This window comes from Rissa tridactyla, chromosome 4, assembly GCF_028500815.1.
Source record: "Rissa tridactyla isolate bRisTri1 chromosome 4, bRisTri1.patW.cur.20221130, whole genome shotgun sequence".
In the NCBI taxonomy this organism is placed as follows: domain Eukaryota; kingdom Metazoa; phylum Chordata; class Aves; order Charadriiformes; family Laridae; genus Rissa; species Rissa tridactyla.
In genome coordinates this window covers 43,828,665-43,855,086 of record NC_071469.1, presented here as the reverse complement: position 1 = coordinate 43,855,086, position 26,422 = coordinate 43,828,665, and the positions used below count along the sequence as shown (strand labels likewise).

The window sequence follows — 26,422 nt, the reverse complement described above, 5'->3', positions numbered from 1 at the left end:
TGTACGCTTCGTGCAGCATAAATAACATTTAGTAATGAGCATTTAATAACTTAGTCGCACTGAGTGAACTATACGTGAAGAAATATATAGTATTAAGCTTATTTTGTATACAGCAAAGTAATGCATTTAAGACAAAATTTTGCGGTTACTTCAAGAAAACAGGGGAAAGTATAAGATTCGGTGTAATTCAAACCTAGCGTCACCCCACTCTTAACATTTCTAGCAGCTATGAGAGCGATCGTGTGTATCTGGTGATCTGATTTCATTAGTTTATTGCAATGTAAAAACAATTGATATGGGAATCTCATATCTCATTCATGCTTCTGTGAATAAATGCTGCTGCATGAATATGCAAAAACAAATTTTAAAACCCCATAAATATACGAAATATGTTACGAAAAAATCAAGATCCTAGATTCTTGCAATTGGATTCTGGAACTCAGTTTGGGAAGCTGTCGTAACTAAAAAAATTTAGGAGTAGCTACATTAGTCTCTGCCCTCAATTTACCTCTCAGCCATTACAAGCAGTAACCAAGACCCTCTTATGCATTTCCCACTATTATAAAAGCAGTGGAGTTTTAGAATTTCTGCATCATCTGTCAGCATATGGCCAAAGCGGTATTTGCAAGGGCGGTGTATGGTATTATATTCCTACAAATTTTACATTACAAAGCTAACAAATATTTAAGTGTTTTAAAAAATCAGAAAATGTGACTTTGCAGGGTGCATTTTGTCAGTGTAATCATGTTTCCCTGACAGACACATGAAGACTATTGAAACTTTGAGGAAGGAAAGAGAAAAGAGGCTGCAAAGGTACCAAAGAAGCCGAAGTCTGAGTCCTCAAAAGCATTTGAGTCTGTTGCAGACGCTGGATGCAAGTCAGAGGGATCTAGATCTCCCCAGCAGACGCCGAGAATATCTGCAACAACTGAGAAAAGATGTGGTGGAAAATACCAGGTAGGGCATTAGAAACCTCTCTTTTGTCCTGCTGGACATTACTAGTGTTCACAATGGGTGCACATTAATAGTTCTTACCGACATCCGAGACTTCTGTGGCAGAAGAATTCTTCTCAATGCAGAAGTGTTAAACTTTGGGATAGAAAGTGCTTTCAGAAAAAACATGTGCCTGATTTTAGAAAACATTCATTAAAATCTTCCGTCTAGTTTATTTCAGTCCATAACAAATGTCTAACTTATTTTATGTGTATGATGTATGGGGACAGCCAAGTATTTAGACTTGAGCCATTATAGACCAATCTGTTTTCTTATTCTTTCACTCACTTAAAAGCTACATGAAATAGTTAAATTTCACATTAAATATCAAAAAAGTTCTAAAACCCTTCACCATTTAGAATTTGAATGTCTCATCCCCCACCATATCCCCTAAATGACTTTGCTTCCTTTGTCAGGAGACAGTTATTTTCCCAACACAATTATTTTGCATGTGATATGCCAAAGCAGTAACCTTAGATCATACGGAGAGCTGACTTAGAAACCAGTGCAGTTGTTGGAGTAATCTCAGTGGTAAACTGGACTTGCAATCTGCATAATTTTCCAAGGTTGAGGTCCATGCAGCCTTTAGTGAGCAAAGAGAAACTTTTGGGAGGCTAATGTGGTGTGTTTTAATTGCTTTTCTGGCAAATTTTCCTGTTCCATGTTGAAAGATGATTTTCTTATGGTATTTTTTCAGGTGACCCGGTTTCAAGTAATTATGTTTTCCCTCACTTACAGAGTTCAAGAACCAAAAAGAAGAAGCATTCAGCATCCTTCAGACATTGAACTGTTGCTCCGAGACTACCAGAGAGCACGAGAGGAAACCAAAACTGAAATTGCACGAGCTAGGGACAAGCTTCGGGAGAGAGCTGAGCAAGAAAAAAGGCGTATACGGGAGCAAATATTTTCTCAGTTGCAGAAGGTGAGCATTGCAGAGGAAACTGTTCTGCGTTTTTCACATCAAAGCATTTTTTCAGAGAAACCTTTCCATGGCTAAGTAATTCTCCTGTTTGATACACATCAGTATAGAAAAAAAAGCAGAGAATTAAATGCAAATTTATGCCTAAAAAAATCCCAGTAGTACTGAACTGATACTGTTCATGCTTCTGAACTGCATCTTTCTGAAGCCACATTTTATGTGCAAGAAACACCTAATGTTTTCTTATTGGATCAAGCTTACACAGCCGTCCTGTGGGGCATCTGCCCAGTCTAGGGAACAGTTGCTAAGGTAAACTGAATTTATTTCAGTATGTGCTTAAACACAAGGACCTTTATTAATTTTCTTTTTTTCTGTTTCTCTTTTCATATTGTCCTCTCTGTGTGTATTTGTCCTCTACTTTTGTTTTTCTTCTGCACTTTGTTACCCATCTTGCCCAGTCCAAGTGTGTGCATTTTTCTCCCAGAAGCAAGGACGATACCTCGTTAGGGTGCGTCTGTTCTGCCCAGTTCCTGGCTCTACTTTTACACAGTAACCTTTGTCGCTGCCTGACAATGCAGCTCCAGTCGTAGCTGCAGAATTCCTCTCCTCCTACCTGTGTACCTGGTACAAAATGTGGTGAACGCTCATTTCGTTGCTCTGTGCCCTTTAAGGCACCTCAAATTCAGGCACCTCCACTGGATGACTGGATCTTACCACATCTACTGCCTTATTTTTCTTGTGAAATGTAGACATACGTCACCTGAGTTGGAAGACCAAACTTAAAACTGCCCTCGAAAGTATAAGTCATCTTGAAGTTCTCAGTTTTTCTTATTATGTAATTTTTATTTCATCTTCTGGGCTGTCGTTGAGGAGTTGCATTGGTTGAAGTAAAATCTTCAGTCTTTAACAACTACATTTGGCCAGCAAGTTAAGTCAGGGGCTACTCGAGAGGTAGGCAAAAAGCAACACATGGGAGTGAAAAAAGATCTTTTCTAAATTTCTTTTCCCCTTTAAAAACATCCTAGCATTGGTTTCATAGCCTGGACTCTCGTATGTGAAGAACAACAGCAGAAGCTGCATTTTCCCAGACTGCCAGGTTTTACAACGTGATTTGCTCTATGACTTATGCAATCTTAATCTTTCAGTGACCCTGCTTATTTAATACTTTCTGTATGGCAACAGCTTTTGTCCTGTCAAAGCTCCTTGAAAGACATTGGACTTGGGTAGATTATTCCTCTTTCATTTTTCAGTGATTAGAGATTTGGCTAGCTGTTGTGGAAGATGATGGTTTGTGTGGCATTTCTGTTTGTAACACTGTGATACCTGTTACAGGAAGAAGCAAGGCTGAAGACTCTTGCAAGTACAAGCACTTTATGTACAGACTCCAGCCTCAGCCTCTCCTCTGGCCCAACCTCTGGCTACAACAGCAGTAACACCGCTACCTGTACTGCGAGTAACCTCAGCAGCCAGGAAGGACAGGTGAGAAACTGGCCTGTGAGACTGATGTCTCCCGGCACTTCGACAACAGAGGGATAATGTGGGAACAAACACCCTTTTTGAGATGGTTCGTATTCTGTCACAGCTCTCAAGCAGGACACGTTTGTGTCACTAGGACACAGAGGGGTGACATGGGGTGGAGGGAGCGTTACCATGTAATTGCAAAGGACAGTGACACTTATTTTTCTGAGTGGTGTTATTCTTTTAAACTCATAGATAAAAACCAGATAGTGTTACTATCAGTAATGCCACCATCTGTCAAATGGTTTAGAAACAGTAAGCCTTTTCTTGTGATAAGCCAGAATGTGATATTCTCAGTGTGCCTCCCTCAATGATGCGTACATTGACTTCAGAGTTTGTGTGTGTGAACATAAACTTTCCTGAAGTTACTTTTTGGTGTATGCACCTGTGCAAGCTCCTCACACTTGGTTTGCTTTATTTCCGGAATCAACGTATAATTTCATAACAAGGGGAAAGGCAAAGGAGTTACCGTTTCATAAAGAGAAGCTTCCAACCTTGTAAGACAGATTTGCTACAAATAATCCACTTGCTGTGTAACAGAATTTATTTTTCACAGTTCACACCAAAAGCTCCCGCTTCTGCTCTTTCTTAAATCAGGTTTCTTCTGGAAATGCTTTGTTTTCAAGAGACACACGAGGTCGTTCAGCTGTTAGAAATAGTCAGCTTTATGTGTTAGAGCAACTACAGAAGGATTCAACGTCTGGTACGTAAAACATATGTTGGCTTATGTTTGAGTTGTATTCAAAAACCTAATGAAATTTGTCATTTATGCAAATCAAAATCTTATTTGAGTCTAGGTATTTTGAGGATGTCCCTACCATTAGCTTGCTTAGAATTTCTTGAAAAATGGTGATTTGGTCCCTCTGAAGTTGGTCTTTTGACGTGGTAACATCAAAGTACAGTGTTCTGAGAGATGTGAGGGTAATGCTTTGAATGAACCAAGGAAGCATGCGGGGGGGGGCTAAAGCTGCAAAAAATATAGGCTTGTACATGCACGCACTTATTTTTATCCTCAAGACTGATGTTGCCTGTTCTTCTGTAGGTTATTTTATTAGCTTATACGTGGTAATAACCATTAAACTTGAGTAATGCAAAATGTAACTGCAGTGTAATTACCAATACAGAGATCGTCTAGACAAGGGACGTTCTCTCCTTCGTCTCTTCATGAGGATCAGGGGGACTGGGTGCTCCGAGGGAGGGTGTAAGTCCCTACGACTGCTGAATAGTGGTGGGTTTCCTTTTTATTTTTTCATTCCCCTACAGCTTTTTTTTGTTTCCTGCAGAAGCCAGCAGAATTCAGCCACCCCTCCCTTCTAGTAGCATCAGCTGCAGGTTCACTCATGGATTAACTATTTCTGTCAGCTCCTCTTCAACAAAAGGATACCAAGATTTATCCAAGCATATCTTGGCTAATGCTACCACTGAGGTAAGTAAAGAAGCAGAGTTTTCACTTATTCCTGTACCTCCTACTGGAATTTGTAGTGAAAATGGGTGGGACAAGCCTTTTTTGTTCTGCACTACTCATAGTTACCTAGAACTGTCACCTACAGAGAGACACGCTGAGAAATTTTAAATGGTGGGGGAAAGTGAGCCAAGCTGCAGCACTGAGGTTCAGAAGAGACTGCTGCATGCTAGCCTACATGTTTGAGTGAAACTGGCGAAACTGCTCAACTCCTCTAGCATCCAAGAATTCCTACAGTGCAAGTTTTATGTGACAAGATGTGTGTGTAGTTAGAAGGAAAACATACCGATTTCAGATCAGGTAGAATCACTTCAACATCATCCGTAGCTACAAGCTCTTCCCATCTCCCATTTTCTCACAATAGTTTAGGTTAATATACAGGCTTAGGCTCATATATATCTATTTACATATATCTCCTCCTTCAGCAGAGAATGAGACAGGCAGGTCAGTCTGGCTATTAAGACTCCCTAAGGATTAGTAGCACCGTAAAACCGTTTCTGGTAAAGCCAGCTTACTAGTTTGAGTAGAAGATAGTGCAGCAGCATGTAAAAGCTGAACACAGCTTTATAGTTATTACGATTTATACAACTTTCTCTTACCTGTACCTTTGTCACTGTTTTCTAAGGTAATGGCAGCATGCTCTCATAACCTGAGGAATCTCTACACATGCCAAGCAGCAGCTGGTTGGAAGTAAGCTTATGGCAGGTCTTTATAATGGGAGGCCTTTTTATGTACTTGGTCCTCCTGTGTGTAAACACCTTTCATTTGTCTTTGACAGATATCAATGTACAGAAAAAGAGGTGATGGTTTACTACAAAGTCTTCCCTTCAGCAACAAGGCACGGGTTTCTGGGAGCAGGAGTGATAGAGAGACCTCTTCCCTGTGTGTGGGGACTAGTGAGGGATCCTGGCAAAAGGCACCTGTACGACAGAACGATCAACACAGCACGAATCCACAAGAAGGTGACCAGCCATATTCAGCTGGGTGAGTATCAACACAAACCCCTGCCCACCATTACCGTTGTGAACTCTCTCAGCTCAGGTTGTCAGCCAGGAAGAAATTTAGAAGCATCTTACTTCATTTCTTCAGGTTTGAATAAACAATTTCATTTTTTAATATTTGCAAGATTTTTCCAAAGTAAGGATAGTATTAAACAGATCTTGCTGCAGAAGTACAACTAGAGACACTAGTAGAGCTAGAGAGTTTGAAAGTCAAAATAAATCTTAAGTGGCTTGAAAAAGCATCTTAGTGGCACATGATAGCATAGTAACTAGAGCTCTGCTCTTAGGCAACAAAAAGTCAAAATAAAATACTGCATGTGCATTTAAGGGTTGAGGGAAAATAGTGACAAGTTAAAGTTGTCAAAGTCTAATTCCCCCCTTTTTTTTTTTTTTGGTTCTTGGGTGTTTTTTTTCCACAGTATATTTAGTGACTGATACCTCCCTATGTTACCTAAAGCAGCCCCGGGATTTCTGCTGCATTACCGTAGAAGCCAAAGAGGTAAAGTGAACGTTTTCTCTGAAGCATAGAGGAATGATTGTTCTGAACTCATGATGCAAGGACAAAGGCGAGAAAGAAGGAAAGTCCATGCTCATATTTCCAGGAGTGACAGTGTAAGAGGAAGAAAAGCCATGCTGATATGACACAAGTGGATTATGTATAAAACCCTCTTGTGAATGACAATTGTCAACGAAGCCCCATTAGGCAGTAATACAAGTGTTACACAGTATATCCCGGTTACAAACATGCAAGATTATGACAAAAAATTATTTAATAAATAACATGAGAACTATTATTTCTTATTAAAATAGCTCTTTTAAGTAAGAAAGACAAAGAAAACCTTCCTCTATGCATAGGAAATTTTTCAAATTGTCATTTTTACACTTTGTTGCATGCAGGAGAACTTGTCTGTCTTGGCTATTCAGTCTGTCTACGATGCATCCATGCCTCACCCTTGTAAAGAAGTGGTGAGAGGGGAGATTTTACCAAGTGCTTGGATACTGGAACCTGATGTAGTGAACGGAAGAGATATCACCAGAGTTATTTACATGGCACAGGTAAGATTTTGCTGTATGTCACAGAATCACAGAAACTTCAGAGTTGGAAGGGACCTCTAGAGATCATCTAGTCCAACTCCCCTGCTAGAGCAGGATTGCCTAGAGCACATTACTCAGGGCTGCATCCAGGCGGGTCTTGAAAACCTCCAGAGAAGGGGACTCCACAACCTCCCTGGGCAGCCTGTTCCAGTGCTCTGTCATCCTCACTGTAAAGAAGTTTTTCCGTGTATTTGAATGGAACTTCCTATGTTCTAACTTGTGCCCGTTGCCCCTCGTCCTGTCACTGGGACCCAATGAAAAGAGTCTGGCAACTGTGATGTCCAACTGTGAATGCAAAAAATCATTAAATATCAGAGCGCTGAAGAGCTGGTAAGTAACAAAAAAATGTAATCCTTATGCCATGCTCCACAAAGTTTATGAAGTGGCCGTAAAAGTCACCTCTACTTTGCACTGTTATCTAGCATGATGTACAGTAATGCAGAGAGAATCTTATTAGCATTGTGCTTAAGCGCCTGATCCCGAGTTTTTACAGCATCTAAAGCTGCTCCCTCGGGTACCAAGACTCTTCTGTAAAGGTTTATTAGCAATTTTAGTGTATGTTGCTTTCTCACGTGGTGAACCAGTGTGGAGAGTCTCATTCACATTTTTATCTTGCTGAAGGAAGTCCACCTCAGGTTATATTATTTCCAAAATGCATGGAAATAGTTGTTGTTACCTTTTTCTAACTGAAGCCAGTAGTTCTTCACACTTAATAGAGAAGTCACGCTTAGAAGAGAAATCAAGATTAGGATTCCAGTTAAGAATAAGAAAATCCTGCCGTGTATTTATTACAGACTCATCTGAAAAGCAGGCTCTCTTCCAGATAGTGGTACCAAGTGGTATAATTTAAAGTGCTCACCTCAGAGCTAAATGGCACTAGTCCTTTAAACTTATCTATATAAAACATGTTTTTAAGACAAAATTTTAAAAATGTTATCTTTAAATTACAGTAATTAGTATACCCATTTTACAATGCATATGTGTAATGTATACGCATTTTAAAATTGTATATGCACTTTATACTGCACTTTAGTATATGCATATACATTGTCAGCAACGCTGTATCTGTCTCAAACGAGTACTGTTTAATGCAAACTCAAACTCAGAAGCAGTGTGGGTCACACCTGCTGAAAGTAACATCCAGTAGCAAAGCTTTGAAAGTCTGTGGAGTATTGGGAAGGAGAAGATACAAACCACAGAGTAACGAAAGCACTTGTCTGTAAACTGCTTTCATGCTTGCTTACGCTTGCACCGTTGGAACTATTCCAGGCTGGAGACCTGTTTTGTTCAAACCAGGTACAGACCCCAACGTGCAGCCTTTCTTCTAATTCCTGCAGGTGGATCTCGGTGCCCCAGCTATCCCCGCAAGGCTCCTGAGTTCCATTGCTAAGCGACAGCCGCTGGTGATCGCTCGACTGGCGCACTTTCTGGCTAGTTAGTGTTTGGTACAAAACTGGACACCTAACAGCAGCTGAAAGCTCATGAAGAGACACAAGCATCTGTAAGGGTAATGTGAAATGCTGGCTCACAAGACAAGTCACAATCAAGCCTCACTTGAGGAGCCTAATGCTAATGTTGGACTATACAAAAGTATAGTTAGAAAAAAGGATCATTTATTTTAGCCAACGCTGCTCAGAAGAAACCCAGCAAGTTTTATGGGGAACCTGTCCTCCTGGAGACAGCTGTGGAAAACCTCCATGGCACGGCAGGAAGGAATGCTGTCTCTACAAAGAGCAGAGGAAGAGACTTTGCTTTACTATAGCCAGCCTCTTACATGCAGAAGTGTATTATTTAATTTCTGTTTCCAAGGAGCTTCAAAGATCAACCTTCTTTCTTTAAGAAAGTTTACGCAGCAGTGAGAAAAAGGCAATGGAAGCAATGAAATGCACTACAAACTGGAAACAGTAGGTGAACGGCTTGAGACGTTTTACAAGCTCTTGAGTAGAGCTGCAAAGCCACTTTCTAATGTCGAGCGAAGTATCAAATGCAGAATTCCTAACAGCGTAGATTAGATAAATCATTTAACTTAGCTAGCTGGCTGCGCTTCCCCTTGAGGAGGGAAGTTAAACCAGCACACTATCCACTAGTCATCCTGCACCTTGGACAGATTTTTCTCATGTAATTGGCTGACCACTTGCAGCCAGTATAAGGTATTTCCGATTGCCACTACACTATGCAGCATCAGTGGAAACCACCACACCTCAGGACACAGTTTTACTGCACTGCAGAATTAGGTGCTTTGAAACAAGGAAACCAAACTGACAGTTGTAAACAGTGACACTTTGTCATTAATAGGGAGTAGTACTGAGTAATCAGCTTGTTTCTAGAATTTAAATCCTGCAAATAAGAGTAGCTTTTTCCATCAGTCCTCCTACACTTTTATCCAAATGCATTAAGAGTTGAAGATCTCGCCTGGTCATAGTCTCAGCGCACTTCTTTGTTCGTGACCACTGTCTCACTGCAGTGAGTACAGACTCTTCCTGTTCAATCACCTCATGTATTTCTGTTGAACCGAGTCCAACAATTCTGCTGTCAGGCTTTACAGGTTTGTTCAACGCACTCCCTAGTTTGGCCACACATTCCTAAAGTTAAACAAAACCACAACCAACTTGAATACCTAAATAACTTCATTTAGTCCTTCAGCACAACAGTAAAGAATCACTTTAGATATCTTATCTAAGCAATAAAAAGATCCTACGATATGCTTTCTTTAGCTCAAAAAAGCCCATGTTGTTCAAGAAGCTGTTGCACTTTAAATCTGTGAAGTAAGAAATATGTATTCAAGCATCCACCTTACCAGAGTCAGCATCTGCTGCTTTAAGAGTCACTTTTGGTAAAAGATGTGTTTCCCCAGCATACAGTGAAGTTAGCTGCACTTCCCACCTTTGAGTTCAAGAGCCAAAATCTACTTTTACTATATCTTTGCACAGGTGTAATTTTGGCTCTCAGCTTCTATGTTACTTCCTGTTACTAATATACTATGTTTTAAAAGAAAAGATAATAGCTATTTTAAATTGATATTTAAGAAAATAGCAGTTTTGAGGCATATCAGCCCAAGGCTCCCCCCCCAAATAGATAAGACAACAAAACCTTTCACTTACAAATTTGCTTTGTTTTATCTTTAGATGGTCATGGTTACAAACTACACCAATCTTATTAGTGTTCTTTTTTTGGTGAGACTCAGCCTTTTCTTAAAAGCTTGCCGAACTGAGTGATGGCGTGGTTCACTTCAAGTGTCATGCATCTTCCACAGCTCCTCAAGCAAAAAGGGGCAACCCGTCACAAAGTTTTCTGCAACTGAGTGAAAAGACAGATTTCCAGATTTGCAGCCTGTCACACAGCTCCCCCCAGTCCCCTTTTGGTGGAAACCAGGAAAGGAAGAGCGAACAAGGCAGTACATAAAAGCCCTAAAAAAAATGTGCAGAAAGAGCAGCAGGGTGTATTGGCTGTTTCCCCAGTGCTGCTTCCGTGGAGTTCCGGAGGAGGTAGGGGAGGTCTTCATACAGTCCACAAAAGATTCGCTCAGTGCTCCGCTTTTTTTCCCTTTTATTTTGGACATGGCACTAGTGATAAAGCAGTTTTTGTAGGAAAAACATCTAGGGGGACTCCTGTTGATCAACGATGCCAGTGCCTATGAAGGATAATGTCTTATTGTACAGTGCATCAGATGTTTATTTTTATATATACATAAGATTTTTTTCTATGTTTACAAATTAAGTTATTTATATATGCTTGTTTTGAAGCGTTTTTATATGCTATCAAAGCTAAGTTTTATTTTTATTGGTATTGAATTAATGTAACTTTTTTTTTAATACAATCTTCAATTGATACTAAAAAGCCTATTTATATAAATGTTTTCTTTTGCAAATATAACGTTTTATGGTACCTGTTACTGTACGGCATTGGTTTGTTTGGAAGGAAGAAATAAAAACCCAGCAGATATCTAATTTGTTAATCTACAACGGGCAAACCCCAACGTCCTGTAAGTTACTGCTGAGCAGTAGATGACCAAACCAAGTGTATTGTACCACCTACTGTCGCATCTCTGCTCTTAATCAAGATTGCTATTTTCATATCCACAATAAATGGTATTTTCTACACAAGAAAACGTGCCACACGTTATTTTGCTCCAGATAAGATTCCTCATCTATGGAACTACGCTGGATGGAGAAATAACGTAAAGGCTAGCTTGTGATAAAAGATGAGGTCTCCTGCTTACCTGCTGAGGAACATGCATGGAATATGAAGAGTCAAGAAGCCAGTCACTGCTTAAATTTGGTTTCTGTGATGCAGTGCCTTGCCAAGCAAAGGGGGGTTTTTTGTTTGTTTTGAAACAAGGCACCAGCTGAAGCTTCTTCCTGAATCCACTTACATGGCTCCTCTGACCTGTGCACCCAGAAGGAAGGTAATGTAATGCCATGTTTCCTCATTTCCTTTTTTTTTTTTTCCCAGTCGGGAAGACTGACAGAAGGAAGGCCCGACACACTGACCTAGCTTGCTGTGAGCTCTCTTCTCACAGTGCCGCTTGCACTACAGCTAGCGGCAGCGCACAGGGAAGAGGTACCACGCTTGAAGCACTCGCACAGAGAGGAGCCCACCAGCCCAGTGGGACTGCACCAGTCATGCATCCTCATGAGAGCGGTTCCGCTGCTGAGTGTCCCTCTGCAGGAAACAGCACGCTGTACAACCGTTCCTGAGGTTTAGTCACAAAATCAAGTGTCTGTCCTTACAGAGCAACCAAGGCCAAGTACCATGGGATGCCCGGGAATAGAGTAACTGCATTAAGACATGAGAACAGGGAAGTGGGTGTTTCTTACCTGCTGGCTCCCACTGAAGCACTGACTGCCTTCTGCCCAGTAGGGCACAACTATGCTCGCTGGAAGTAGTAAACCGCTCCTGGGGCTTGGTCAACTTTTAAATAAAAATTTCCAGGCATGCTGTATTAGAGACGGATAATTGAGGTACGCTGATGTCACAAAAACAGCTGTGGCCACAGCATCTATGCAAACATTTTAGAATACCCAAATAAAGTCAGCTCTAGGGCCAAGAGCATCTTTTTTAACCCTAATGGATTCCAGCTTCTTCCTCCTTCCACCACACCAACCGCCCACGCCCCTTGATAACAAAATACAGTTATATTTCAGTATAAGCAAAGCAGCAGCAGCCCGGACAGGAGAGATTACTGTACTTCTCTGCACCATGCTTTGTGCCCAGGCACCTTTTTTCTACTTTGCCCCAGTACAAAGAGGCTCTCTCTGTATCTATCGCTCTCAACAGCTTGAACACAAAACAGGACATTTAATCATGTTTATTACAACAAACAACAACTTCAAATAAGATCTGCAGCAAAATGTCACATAACAGCCTCAGGGAGCAGGTATGGTATGATACAGTGTACTTGCTATTTCAATTTGTATTACCATGTCCTTGCTGCGTACACGGCCTGCCTGCTTCTAGGGACCTCTGCTGCATTCACATCTGAAAACCCCTAAAATGCAGCACGCAGCTGCAACATGCCAACTCTTTCAATGCCGGGCTTAGTAACCAAGTCAAGAAATAACTCAGTACAGTTCAGCCACTGATGTTGCTCTATGGTTTCTCTCGTAGTAGCACATATTTTAACAGAAGCCACAGTTCTACCTAATCAGGTCTCTGTGGTATTTCTTAAATCACTGACTCCAAGATGTTACCTTTTCTTGCCTTATAGAAGGAAAAGGTAAGTTAATTAGCAAGCTCAAAAGGCCTGGGCTTCCATTTGTCCAGATGATGTTCTTACATAACACAGTACGTGCTTTCTGGAAAAAAACCCTGCACTAACAGGACACTCCTAGAAAAAGGAAATAATGTCCTCACTGCTACGGGGGAGGCGGGGGGGAGCATAATAAAAACATCCCATGAGACAGCTAATGAGTGCCTAATCATATTCTGCTAGCCTCCAGCTGTCCCTACCACAAAGCCCAGTTTAAGGAAATACTTGTGCAGGGGGTGGGGGTGCAGGGGAAGTCACACCCTTGGTGATGATCTACGCAGAAAGGCAAAGAACACCTACTGTCCTCCATGAAAAGGATTCCTTTGAAAACCCACGCTCCAGGGGCTGTCACAGTGCTTTGACACTACTTTTTTGTCTGTTCTTCCAGGCTGTAGTTTTCTTGCTGCATCACTGCCTGTCTGAGAAAACCCAAACTCAAGGCAAGAAGGATTATAAAAAACAGTGAATATCAACCAGATGCCATTTATGTTCACATACTATAAAAGTGTCTTAAAAAATACCGTCATCTGTCTTCAGTAAAAAATATAAACAGATATTTTCTCCCTTATTTCTATTAAAAAAACCCAAGAAGTTATAAGTTCTGCTTCCAACAGGAGATGGAAAAACACTTAAGCATCTACATCCTTTAAGAATAATGCCATCAGTGTTCTGGTGTATATATTTAATACGGTTTAACTTTTAAAACGAGTCTTTTAAAAAAAAAAAACTAAAAAATCAGACCTTTGAAATTGAGCTTACAATGAAAAATAAATATAGACTCATCTCCATGTCATATAGGTTCACCTTTTCCTGCCCCTGACAGTACAGTCTTTGTGAAAACACCATGAGAAATCACAAGCCGTCAAGAGAAGAGGCAGCCACCAGGAAGCCATCTCTCTGATCACGAAGTAACTTGTGCACTTGAATTGATTCCTGGGTTTGGTCACAGCCTGCTGCTGTGCAGATACAAAAAGTGTCTATGAGTCTAAAAAACAGCTGCTTTGAGCCACAATCAAGGTGCTTAAAGGACTTTTGACTGGGAGATCCATTTGCTGACATAAATCTTTCAGCACAGTCACCACGGCAAACCATCCATGAACAGAAAGACCAGTGCAGGCTTGGCACAAAGTGATGTCTTATCTGCAGTATGCTCCCAGCAAAGAGCTCACAATGCATTCAGAAACATTAAAAATTCCATTTGCATCTTCAAGTAGTAATTTTTGTCCAGAGAGAGTCCACCTCCACTAACTTTGGGCTGTCACGGTACCTAGAGATTGTCTGGTCAGCTCACAAGGGTTAGTCCTGGTCTCTTCTCTATGGTGTTCTGATATAAACACTCTGGACAGCATTTCCAGTTCTCTTAAGAAATCCTGTAATAAACAGATAGAAACCAGAGAACCCTTATTAACAAATGTCAACAAAGAGGCTTACTTAATTTTTCTAGTAAAGAACTTTACAAGGTTAAACATGTTGTTGATGGTTTTCCAGTGCAGAGCCCCAGACAAGCTACAAACTTGATTGCAAAGCTGAATGCCTGTAGCTCTACACATTCAGTCTCCCCTTTAATCCCCACACCTTTCTCAGAAAAGCTCACTGCCCCACTTTAAATGGCTAAACATCTCCAATATGCAAGCGCTCACCAGCTTCAAAATACTGCCCATCTTCAGCAAGGGAGTCGGGTGGTTTCCTACATTTTGACTCTGGCTAGAATAGTCCTAGAATAGACTCCTTGCCCATCCTGAGGGTAAGAGGGAAAGAGGTTTACACGCCAGTCTGGTCAGTTACGATCCTTCCCAATGTGTCATGCTCAGCTGGAGCACGGCAAACACATCCAGGCTAGAACTGAGAGCTGGTAACTGAGCCAGCTGGTCTCCAAACTGGTTTAGAGTTTTCTTGGAAATGTTTCCACTGCATGGGAAAGGCTGGGGACTCACACGAGTACCCATTTCAACCAAGCATTAGTAACAGTAGTGTGCCTGTTGGAAGCCAGGCCTTCTGCTGCATTAAGCAGGAACTAGAGACAAGGGAAGGTTACGGCTCCATCTACACGAAGCAGAACTACAAGGATTTACTTTTTATGTAGCTTTACTTTTTATTTCACTTATGATTCACACACATCTAATTCATTACTTACTGAGGGCCAAGGGAGCTCTTCGAGGCTATGCAAGCAACTCTCTATTTCACTAGTTCTCATTAGTTCGTGTTCTACAAGACCATGAAGCAAGAAAAGGAACAAATCCCACTGCAGAAGAGAAAGAAACATCAACAGTTCAAAAAGAAATGGACTTTGTGTTCATTTCTTTATCCCTATACAATTCATGTTTTTCTTCTTGGATCAGAATGTGGAGAAAAGGAGAAAGCACATTATTTATCTGGGTGTGGCAATGAAGGATATCAAGGAGCAACACCCAAAATGAATGAACGAAATTCCTTTAGTTCATACACTGTATCCTGCCATAAAACCTCAACATTTCTAATTCTCAGTTTCCAAACACATCAGGTATTTAATTCTTGTGTGTTCAAGAACAGCTTGAAAAAGTCTTTTCTTGCCCTCTGGAATAAGCTGGTTTTAGCCTGCAACTAAACTAGGGCGATTTTCAGTTTCATAGTTGGGGATCTTATAAGATAACACCAAAACACGTGCAAAAATGAAAACTGATAAAAGACACACAAATGCAACCAATTAAAAAATCCTGCCTGTTCAGTCCTCTTAATCTCCCAGGCCAAACAGGCCACTTTGCCATTTGTTCCTAAATTAAACTGTGCCTTCCCGACAGCCCCCCAGAGAGGTATCAGGCACTGACAAGTAGTACGCCGTCCTCTTCTTCCCTGTCCCTGCAGGAAGAACGCCAGCAAACAGGAGAGCAAATCCTGCTGCCCTCGTTCACACAAGCCATCAGTCAACACTGCAGGCGGGCAGAAACTCCTACACGAATATATCAAACCACAGTGGGTAACTGGCAGCTCCACAGATCGGAATAAGCTTTACCTCTCGCTGCCTAACTTCTGCAAGATAACCGATGTTCTTCTTGCTGAAGATCAGCTGTACAGGAACAGGTGTCCCAAAGTCCTCCTTCCAGACAGAAAGCAGCAGTTTTAGAAGGCCATAGGTGGGATTACTCTTTACACGCAGCCTCTCGGAGCTCTTCTCTGGGGACTTGATCCTGACATTCAGAGGAACACGGTCTGAAACTGTAAGAAAAGGAACGAAGGTGAACTTGTGTAGCTGCAGTATCTTCCTTTTATATCATCATCTTGGTCCAACAGCACATTTTGCACAGCTGGTATCTAAACAATCACTGAAGTAAAAACACTTAGTGAGTGTAAACCAGCAAACCTAAGAGGACAGGAGTTTAGAAACATGCAAAATTATGAGCTTTGAAACCACAAGAACAAGTGTTACATAGGAAGAGATTTTTACATAGGAAAAGACTTATACTAGTCAGATAAAGAATACCACTTGGTTGGCATATAGCCCCAAGCCTTGAAAGACGACTGAGTAAATAAAAGTCAGTCTGATGTTTAATAAAAGAGGACCTAAGCGTTACTCCAAAGGAGAGGAAAGTAACACAGTAAAACAACATTTAAATCTATAAACAGATTAAATAGTTGTTCCTAGTTTTGATTATAAGCAGAGTTGCATAACTTCATACAAGTGAAAGTAAAGCTGAACAGTGTTTAACTGCACCTAAACATACACCGAGGGAAGTTACCAGCTCTTCCTTCGTGCAGACTAATGGAATGGGGCAGAATTACATTGCTGCCCCCCAGAATGAAATTTCACGATATTCACATGTGAACTACTTTCTGAAAGAATGAACCACGTATAAAAGCTTCTTAAAAAGGTTCTAAATCCAGGAAATTAGAAGGTTGCCCAGGGAGAAGACACCTGCATCCAGATCACTAGCTCCTGCTGAGAAAACCATTGTATTTAACACATTAAAGCAAGAGGGGAAAAAAAAAATAACCCTGAAAATTCTCACAGAAGTCACAATACACAGAACACAAGTTATTTCCATTCGCTCCAAAAAGAGATATAAAAATATAATCTAAGGGAAAAGGCCCTTACTTTTAGGGGAGAAAAACCCCATCACCTACAACTTTTCAGAGGCAGAAATACTGGAAACCATATCACATATTTAAATGAAGGTATCGATAAATAAAAAACAATGGAGGTGTGACTAGAACACCAGATGTGAAGTATAATGTTGTTTTGCAGATGGTGGAAGGGAACAATAACAACCACCCAAATGGACAGAAAAAAAATCTGCAGACTCAATGACACCAAAAAAGAATCAAACATCCACGAGCTCTAAACAGTGACATCTCTGACCCCAAGGATTTAAGAGAACTGTAATAACAGACTTCAGTCTTAAGTAGCTTATCATGACTGACTTACCCAGCAAAGACGCCAACTCAACTGTGCACTTTGCCAGCTGCTGTTCTGATGTGGGACACATGAACTGGAAAACACAAAAGGAAGTTGTATCTTTGTCCCCATACTGCAGACTGGACAAAACAGGGCTTCACAAGAGATAAAAATATCAGAGAAGAGCAGGCAATTTACAGCAAGAAGCACAGAGCTGTAATCAGAAGACCATTAAAGGACAAGACAGACAAGAAAAGATCATATATGAAAAGAGGATCCACAAAGGCTAATTGTAAGTAAGAAGCAGATCTCCACAGTGTAAAAAATCCACAGGGCAACTTTGTCACATCTGAGCTCAGGCAAAAAACATTCAACTAAACTCAGCTGTGAGGCAAGGCAAGCAAACAAGTTTACAGGTATGAAGACAGCTCAAAGTGGTCCAAGAGGGTTTTTTTGTTGCTTTTTTACTTCTACCTTTCTGCATCGAAGTGTCTGACTCAGTCTCCCTAGCAGGCACTCCAGCCAGACGTAGTCAATCACTTCACCCTCATCCCGTGGGCCCACAGCAACACAGAGCACATCCTTGTTGAAAAAGACAGCAATAATTCACCTGTTAGCATCCTGCACTTCCATAAACAGATCTTTGGATCTGTGTCAGAGCAGTTCACAGATAGTCCTCATTAAAAAAAAAAAAAAACAAAAAAAACAAAAAAAAAACAAAACAACAAACTAATTCAGCTAGTATCCTCCTCATTTCATAAGGCTGAATGTTTTACAACCTTACCTCGGTCTGATTTTCTACCATAGTTCTCACTAATGTTATGAAGTCAAAAGTCAATGAGGGCAAGGAGTTCATCTTTCTTAAAAGAAACTAGCTCTGAAAACTCTAGGCAGATCTGATAGCACAGCAAGCAAGTTCAGGGTAGAAGTGCTACAGAAATCCACAGCCCTCTTACATTGTCAAGGTAGCTTCAGTGTCAGTAAGAGCCGAGCGTGAAGAGCACTAACAGGGTTATGACACGAAAACTAGTTTAGCAAATTTTATACATGGTAGCACTTTCCATCACCAGCGATTTACCACCCGACATCAGAAACTCAGGATGGAAATCGAAACAATAAAAACACTATTTTAAAAACTGTGTCTTAAGAGGCCAAACAAAAATACCTTCAAAAAGCAACAGTTTACAGAAAAAGCCCCTGGTTTCCTCACATACCTTACCCTCTGCTTTTTATTGTATCTCAAGCAAGAAAGCATTAAAGGATGCGTACGCATTCTTACACAATTGCTGGGAATGCGATCACAGTGAGATCCATTATTATTGCTCAAACAGAAAAGAAGCAGGAACAAAAACAGGCAGAATGCATAATGGTAAAAGAAGTGAGGGGTTTAGAATTCTTTTCCTCATGGCTTACTCACACACGTTATATAATCGCATGATTTTTTTCAGGAACAGTGACCTTTTAAAAGCCTGGGAGAAAAGCTCAAAATGTAAATTTGAACCAGCTTGAATAGAAAATTTCTCGGCTCTAAGGCTGAAATGAAGTCCATAGCATCACTTTCTTTTTAAGATATTCTGGTTCTCCCTAATTATAGCTGAATGAAGGTGCAGATGCAGAATGGCAAAAATCTTTCAGATTCATATAGATTCATCTGACACTCAATTCAATGTAAATTCCTGGTGTATACGATGGGACAGTCTACCGAGTTCTACAGAATTGAAAGGAACAACGGGAAATACTTACTCTAAACAGAGACCAGGAGACTCTCCATAAAAAGAGTCAGTCTACAAAAGAGTAGCTAATTTGATACGCTGACTCTCCAGCACACAGTTGTACACAATGCTCACCACACCATGGTTTCTGTGCTACAGGTATCAAAAAGGTCACGGCCATGCTACCGAAGTCCTGTGTTTGAGACAGTACTCCTCAGCAGGGAACACTGATCGACACACAGACAGCGAGCAGGGGGATGAAAAAAAACATGAGACCTTTCCATGGCGCTTCCTAAGCACTCCTCACAGACAGTTCCTTTGAACCAGAACATCCCCCTTTAAAAACCCAAACAAATAAACCCCACCATGGTGAAAAATAAAAAGGGAGTTAGGGCAAGCCAGAGAGGGAACACTGTGTACCTTAATCTCGTTGATGATTTGGGAGGGAAACGGAGCGCAGTGCTGACAGCCTGGAGGGCAGTCCCTTCTCAACTCCAGAGCATCCTCGCCAGGCAAGGGAAGCCCTGGGACTTTCAGCATTCTGTTGAAGGTTGCCTTCACTTCTCTTTTGATGAGTGCTACAAAGAACAGGGAACAAATCCTGTCTACTTCCTGCTTTTCTCTCCAGTGAGGCAGGCAACTGTTTGCCGACACTACCCTTACTAGCCTCTCATTCCAAGGGCCACGGCGAAAGGACAGTTTATGCTTTCAAGCCCTTCTCACTCTGAGCTCCCGTTACATTTAATGGGCAGAGGCACAGGTGCAGCCACCCACTACCACCAGGTACCACTGGCAACTCATCTCATTTTCCATCAAAATATTTCAGCGCGTTTAAAGCACACAGTATCTAGGCCAGGAGGCAAAGTACAAAGCTGAATCAGCATGATCATACCAGTTCAACCACTGTGCCCATGAAAGCCGTATGTTTTCTACCAAAATAAGTTTTGAGCATCATCCAAGACACTAACCTCCTGCTGCTGCAAGTGGTGCTGGATATGCTTCCCCAGATTCTTGGCACAACCTCCTGAAACAATGGATTTTCAGAGATTCTAAAGAGTTGCCAGGGCACTATTACAGAGTAAAGGACTACAGTTGCCTTCAGCCTGCTGAAACCACACCCAGTGCAAGAGGTGTGTGTTTCACAGAAGGTTTCAGGAGCACTCTGTACACATGGGCCATACGGTGGCTTAAGAGAGCAGCTATCATATGTTCGAAGTGCTAAGACAACTTCAGCCTAGATGACATTTTTAGAGGGAGCTTTCCACAGCATTCATTCTCACCATCCTACGGGCCTCCGAACTAAAAATCACTTACACAGGCCAAGGCTGAAAAATCCCTGAAGAAAGCTCTTGGAGCTAGAAATCACTCCTCTTATTCCTAAACAAGGAGGGACAGAGCAACTGCATGCTTCCCACTAGAAGAAAAATGAGTAGGACCAAGTACTTTATAACACTGGAATAAATTCTACCCCTTGATCTCAGAAAAAAAAAAAAAAAAGAAAAAAAAAAAAGGAGTACACCACACAGGTCAGAAGCCCCAGTTCAGGGTAAAGAGACTCACCTGCAATGTTGGCAGAAAGCCAGCCACAGGCTTTCTCAGTAGCCAGTTCCACTGCAATGTCTTCTGCACTACTTAAAACCTTTACAGGGAGGATAACAAGTGATAGGAGATTTACTACAAGCCACAGCACTATAGTCAATGAGAAGTCAAAAGGAAGTCTAGAGGGAAAAGGCTTAATTTTGGCATGCAACGTTTAAACAGAGCACCACCACCTCTGTGGGAACTGCTACTCTGAGCAATAGGACTGACCCATTTTGATTTCCCAAACCCCATCAACTCTTGAGGAAGTTGATGTTAAAACAAAAGCATTATCCTTGCAAGATGAATGCAATTTATATGCTATTCTAGTCTCAACAGTTAGCTATTCGCTAGAGTATCACTTTAGCCAGAATATCCACGGCGGCCTGGCAGAGGTGGCTCTTCTTAGCTATTAGTCCTCACATGCGGGCATCAATAAATTCCATTGTCCTAAGCCATTAAGGGATAAATGAAGCAGTAATGGAAAAATGGTAACAGTCCAGACTTAAAGTCAGGGCCTATAGTAAGTTTTAGTGAAAATACATACTGCTGCAGATGTCTCTTCTGGCAGTAACACCCTTACCGCCTCAGGACCTTTCTTTTTGCAAAATCTGCAAGAAAAGAAAGAAAATGTGCCACAGTATTAGTCAAAGTTCTTGGACAACACTCAGAGGTTCATTACCGAAGGAACTTTCACACGCTCTCTTGCAGTCAAAACCAGTTGGAAGACTGCAGTGAAATACCTCAGACCAAAAGAACCAGACAAGGAAAAAGCAATTACAAGCCACCAGGCTGCAATGCTCAGTTTTCCAAAGAGGGGAAACAGAATAGCTGCAGAGGATGTCCTTTTGGAACTGGATGCAGAGGGACACACAGCACTTTTATTTCTTCCTACAAATACAGCATTAACTGGGTGGAGGCGCAGCAGACAGTCACCCTACGAGCAGAGGTCAGGGTTTATAATTGCCAGAATCCGAGCACAACAGGCCAAGCCAAACTAGGCTTACAGATTCCGCAGTAAGAAGAGACAGAAAAGCACAAGTTTAAATAACTTTTCCTCCTTACTCTCTGCCTTTGATGAGTGCCTGGGCCCCTTCCTCATACAGATGAGCGCACACCTCTTCAAGCAGTTTGTCATGATTAGCATCCTCCTCCTTCACTTTATCCTGCAACATGACTTCAGCCCTTTGAACCAACTCTGCTACCAATGTTGCCCTGTAAAAAAACCAAGAACAATTAGACAGACTGAAATCAATACCGCAAACAGCGCAAACTATAACCAGCTGTTTCCCCCAGTTTAGGGGGATACCCATCTCAGGCACAAATGCAATAAACCACTCTGCTAAAAAAGAATTAATCACCCTGCATTTAGTACTGTACCATCTCCTTGTTCTTTTTGTAAGGAAGAAAGCAGCAAAGAAAATATCAAAATAGCACAAAGACTCAAGAGTCACAAGCCTTTAGGCTTTAGAAGCATATATGGTTACAGGTACCTTTTCTGGCAGCAACACCCCTATACTCTCAATGGACAGTGGTCAGAAACTCAAAGATGTCAACAGCAGCCTACTGCAACCAGCATTCCTTGTGGGCTGATACCATTTAACACCTTCAACAAGTCGGACAACAGGACATTGCAAACTCTCAGCAAGCTCATGAGTGACATGCCGGAGGGCAGGGCTGCCATTCCGAAGGCCTGTAACAAGCTGGAGAAATGGGCTGACAATGGGATGGTGACTGTGTCCCCTGGCCAGGGAGCAGCTCTGCAGAAAAGGATCTGGGGTTCCCAGAAGACAAGCTAAATGAGTTAGCAATGTCCAAAGAAGGCCAACCTTATACTGGGCTGACATTAGCAACAGTGCAGCCAGCAAGCCAAGGGAAGTTACTGCCTCCCTTGCCACCATGAGGCTGCATTTGGAGTACACTGCCCAGCTTTGGGACCCAGGACAAGAAAGCCATTGACAATTTGAGTGACTGCGGGACGACAAAAAAAAAAAAACAAAACCACCAAAAAAACCCAAACAAACAAAAAAAAAAACACCAAAAAAACCCCAACAAACACAAAAAACCCCTAACACTAAGATATCTGGGATGCTGGAGCACACAACCTACAAGGAGACTGGGAAAGCCAGTCTCACTTAGCCTGGAGAAGAGAAGGTGAAGGGAGAAGACAAAACAACGCTCAGCTAAAGGTTGACAGGCAACATACACAAGCTGGAACAAGGGAAATTCTGATAGGATATAAGGAAACATTTTTTCCACAAAGCCTGGGAAAATTAAGTGTTGGAACATGGTACTAAGAGGCTGCAGAGTCCCCATACTTACAGACTTTCACAACTCAACTGGAAAAGGTGGAAAACAACCTGATCTAACTTAACGCTGGCCCTGCTTTGAGCAGGAGTTTGGATCACATGACCTCCAGAGGTCCCTTCTGACCTGACATTTTCCTGTCATTAGCAAGAACGTTCTGAAGGGGATATTAAGTCTCAAAATGCTGGATTACTTTCACATTCCAGGTGTCCCACAGTTATAACCCCCTCCTCTCTGCATCCCTTCACAATTTCTCCTCTATGATGGCAATAATATGCTGCTGGTCCCCACTGTCAACAGCCTTAAATAGCCTTGGCGTTCTGCTACACAGTGGACTCTGAGGGAAGCTTTCTTCCCCCTACACACAAAATTTTAAAGGATAAACTCTTCGCCTCATTAGTGTAAAGTTGCTTCTTAAGTCACAGAACAGATCACCAGCACTTACTTGATGTGCTTAACACAGTTGGATCCCACCCTCTCTGCCACAAATTCAACTGTTCTCCGCAGGGAGGGAGGCTGGTTGTGAAAGAACGCCTGTTCCAACTCTACCTGTTCAAGAGAAAAGTGCTACAATTGATTAGAGCACTCCACCCAGGTCCTCCTCTCCTCAACAAAGGAATGTACAAAACTACCGTCTGGAATTGTGCTAAAGGGCATGCAATTTGCCTACACTTAACTTTCTGCTACTGTAGCATTTAGCATCCCTGCAAAATATTTGCTCCCTATTCCCTTCTAACCAAAGCTCCCTATCAGGGTTTACAGCGCTACAAAAGCAAATGCCCAGTAAAGGAGGAATGGGAGAGTTCTGACAGCTCCTACTAGTACTGAGTCACCACATAAAGGTGGTTTCTTTTTTTGAAAGAAAGGATCCTCTCTTTGAATTAGAGGGTGGTAATCCTGTAGGCTCTTACACAGTTCATTCTTTTATTGGAAAACATGGCTAGGTTCTAATCAAAACAGAGTATGAGAAACATACCAACATTTTATGTTAAAGAAGAGGCAGGCAGAGAAACAGGCTAGTTGTTCCAACTGCAAGAATGTTTACTGAAATTAGCCAGATTTCAATACCTATATGGTATCCCGGCCACATGACTATAACAGAAGAATGAGGAGTAAGGATATCCGACTGTTAAACACAATGTTCCCTGCTGCCTAGGCCCATTCTTTTTTTTCCCCTGGCATTAGGGTACCACTGTGTACCCTACCCTCACGCAAGCAATTTCTCCTGTCTTGCTTCCCTAATTTCATTACCTGCAGTTTCCGTTGTGTTACAGAAGCCTTGGGTGCCAAGGACTCTGCGGCCGTGGGAGTGATTTTCCTTACAAAGCCACCGTTTTTTGCTCCACTACCAGCCACAAAGGAGGCAAGTAATTTCCGAAGCTCACCTGTACAGAAAAACATGCAAAAGCAGTCATCGTCCCCATAAGCAAGGGAGCAAATCAAAACCCAAGAGAGAGACTTCCACATTGTCAGTTCTGTTTCCAGAGCAGAACTGCAAAAGCTGAAGTTTCAGAGAAGCAGAGGGGCATCCCACCCATTTAACTGGCAGGCATAAGCAAGGCAGGCAAGGGTACGAAGATAAACAAGGAGGCTTCCAGAAAGCTCCCTGGCACATAGAATTTGTTCAGAAAGATCAGGGAGCAGTCATTTCCATGCCTCCCTTTTTAGCATGGCAAGTGGGAACTGTAAAGTCTACAAGGGCAGCAAGGTAAGCAGGGTTACACAAAATTCCAACAGGGTCGTGAGAAAATACCAGGGGAAAAGCTTGAAGACATGTTCAACCTAGAAGCTTTTGTGATGCAGGTTTAACATAGTTTTCCTAGCAGCTCCATCCCAAAAAGCAGAGCACCGTCCTACCACCTGGGACTCCATTGCCTACAGAGAGGGATTTTACCAATGTCAGTCAGACCCCAGGAAAAAGATATCTCAAAAAACAACCAGATGAAGCATCAGGGCACAAAAAGATTCAAACCCTCTGCCCAGCAGCAGAAATATGTTCAAGGATCAAGGCATTCCTCACAGTACAAACACCTCTCCCGATACCTAGGATGGAAAAGTTGTACACTTACTCTTTATAATGCTTCCTTCCAGTTTGTGAAGGATGAGTTTCCCTGTCCCACTGTATTCAAGTTTTGTAGATCAACTATCCTGACTGCATAGCCTCCGTCCCCCACCTTCACCAGATACTATTCACAGCTGCACAAGCTTCTGCAATACAGCTTTTATCAAGGTTTACTTATACACAACTGAGACCTGAGTTGCGAGGAGGGGTAAGGTAGATCATCTGAGGACTCACAGTACCAACAGACAAATATAAACAAACATATAAATAAATATATACTATTATTTTATTTATATAGCAAATATAAATAAAATACTCACCAAGATAGGGACAGCAGGTATAAAGTAACTGCTGATCCACCAAGGGTACAGAGTCCTGGTGAGAAAAGGTAGGAAATGCTGAAAGGACACAGCAGGAAGGAAACAGTCTTCAGCAAGTCAGAAATCCCATACGCATGGTCACAGGCAGGTTTTTCAGAACTGCCTCTCCATGAAAACAATAAAAATAACTGTATTCCAAATCCACAGTAAAATTATGAACTTTGCAGCCCAAGTGTTCAGTCCAGCCCTGTAACATCTTGCATAGCTCAACTTTTGCTTCCGATCACTGCCAAGGCCCAGGTGAAAGCTGATGGTTATGAAGGGAACCAGGACTGTTGCCGCAGCTGCTACTCATAAAGAAGAAGCCTACCCATGGAGGAGAAAGAACGAGGCCCATTTGCTAGGCATTACACCTCCACAGGTGTCTTCACTCAGACTCAGTGGAACATCACACTGTGGAGTAATGTCACCCTAGTATCACACAGCACAGCCAGAGGTATGGGACAAAAAATAACTTCAGATCCCACCTACCCCGGCAGTGTGTACTACACTCATTTGGAAAAAAAGAATCAATTGATCTCTGCATCTTATCTTTGCCATTAAAGAGACAGTGCAAAACAGAACCTTCTAATTCAAACAAGATACACATATATCTTAGCAAACATACTGTTCATTTTTCAAGGAATACTACATATTCTCTTGCATGTCTGGGAGTTACCTGAAACATCACACATGCCATAAACTCACCTCCTTTCCTGCTTGCTCATACTCTTTTCAGTTCAATTACCCTTTATCATGCAACTGGAAAACAGATGACTCTAAAGACAGCAACCTTGCTCTTATAGTCCCATCTTACTATTTCTGTTGAGCTCACCGTTATCATTACTTATTTCTGGGAAGAGCTACAGTTCTATCAGCTCACCTTGTACTGCAATAATCAGTGAGTAGGAAAACAGCATCTGATCCTCCAGCATAACTTTGCACCTATTCTGCAAGCCATTGCAGCAGGTGAGATGGCTCCTGCCTGCCAAAAGCCCCAGAGCTGTAACGCACACAGTTTACAATCCAGGATGCAATGCAGTTGAGGCACTTGGACAAACCAGGGCATCACATCCATGGGCCTACATATGTTCAATGCTGCTGCACTGAAGCCAAGTTCCTGATAAAATCTTAAACTCCTGAGGCCATGGTAGGTCCACCCTCATACACAGATTCAGAGGACGTGCTGCTGCACTAACTCACCAAAGCCTGAGCAGATGTCACAGTATCCAGCATCAATCCCTCCTGCCTGACATCAGCGGTAAAAAACAACTCTTCAGGGACTGATGGAACCTGAA

The 26,422-nt window shown here is 41.9% G+C and overlaps 2 protein-coding genes across 7 annotated transcripts in view; one reads left to right on the top strand and one right to left on the bottom strand.

Annotated features, from left to right (window-relative positions):
- STARD9 (StAR related lipid transfer domain containing 9) overlaps nt 1-9,973 on the top strand; it is a 113,432-nt gene extending 103,459 nt beyond the window's left edge. For 2 of the 4 annotated variants that reach the window (XM_054198160.1, XM_054198163.1), the window contains 10 exons: nt 760-957; nt 1,732-1,915; nt 3,245-3,391; nt 4,028-4,133; nt 4,714-4,856; nt 5,518-5,582; nt 5,671-5,876; nt 6,313-6,392; nt 6,791-6,949; nt 8,326-9,973. In XM_054198160.1, the coding sequence (XP_054054135.1) occupies nt 760-957; nt 1,732-1,915; nt 3,245-3,391; nt 4,028-4,133; nt 4,714-4,856; nt 5,518-5,582; nt 5,671-5,876; nt 6,313-6,392; nt 6,791-6,949; nt 8,326-8,427 (1,390 nt within the window). In that variant the 3' untranslated portion in view covers nt 8,428-9,973. Of the gene's footprint in view, nt 1-759; nt 958-1,731; nt 1,916-3,244; nt 3,392-4,027; nt 4,134-4,713; nt 4,857-5,517; nt 5,583-5,670; nt 5,877-6,312; nt 6,393-6,790; nt 6,950-7,250 lie in introns of those variants that run through there. The other 2 variants (XM_054198162.1, XR_008465898.1) reach the window with 2 other exon arrangements.
- Nucleotides 9,974-11,201: 1,228 nt separating this feature from the next.
- The window catches only part of CDAN1 (codanin 1), a 35,347-nt gene continuing 20,126 nt past the window's right edge, over nt 11,202-26,422 (bottom strand). Inside the window, exons 16-28 of one of the 3 annotated variants that reach the window (XM_054198164.1) lie at nt 26,328-26,417; nt 25,086-25,140; nt 23,955-24,088; nt 23,149-23,252; nt 21,462-21,611; nt 20,944-21,007; nt 20,379-20,457; nt 19,239-19,396; nt 17,581-17,688; nt 17,137-17,200; nt 15,727-15,929; nt 14,872-14,979; nt 11,202-14,107 (exon numbers count right to left, since the gene is read on the bottom strand). In XM_054198164.1, the coding sequence (XP_054054139.1) occupies nt 13,982-14,107; nt 14,872-14,979; nt 15,727-15,929; nt 17,137-17,200; nt 17,581-17,688; nt 19,239-19,396; nt 20,379-20,457; nt 20,944-21,007; nt 21,462-21,611; nt 23,149-23,252; nt 23,955-24,088; nt 25,086-25,140; nt 26,328-26,417 (1,443 nt within the window). In that variant the 3' untranslated portion in view covers nt 11,202-13,981. Of the gene's footprint in view, nt 14,108-14,871; nt 14,980-15,726; nt 15,930-17,136; nt 17,201-17,580; nt 17,689-19,238; nt 19,397-19,786; nt 19,843-20,132; nt 20,233-20,378; nt 20,458-20,943; nt 21,008-21,461; nt 21,612-23,148; nt 23,253-23,954; nt 24,089-25,085; nt 25,141-26,327; nt 26,418-26,422 lie in introns of those variants that run through there. The other 2 variants (XM_054198165.1, XM_054198166.1) reach the window with 2 other exon arrangements.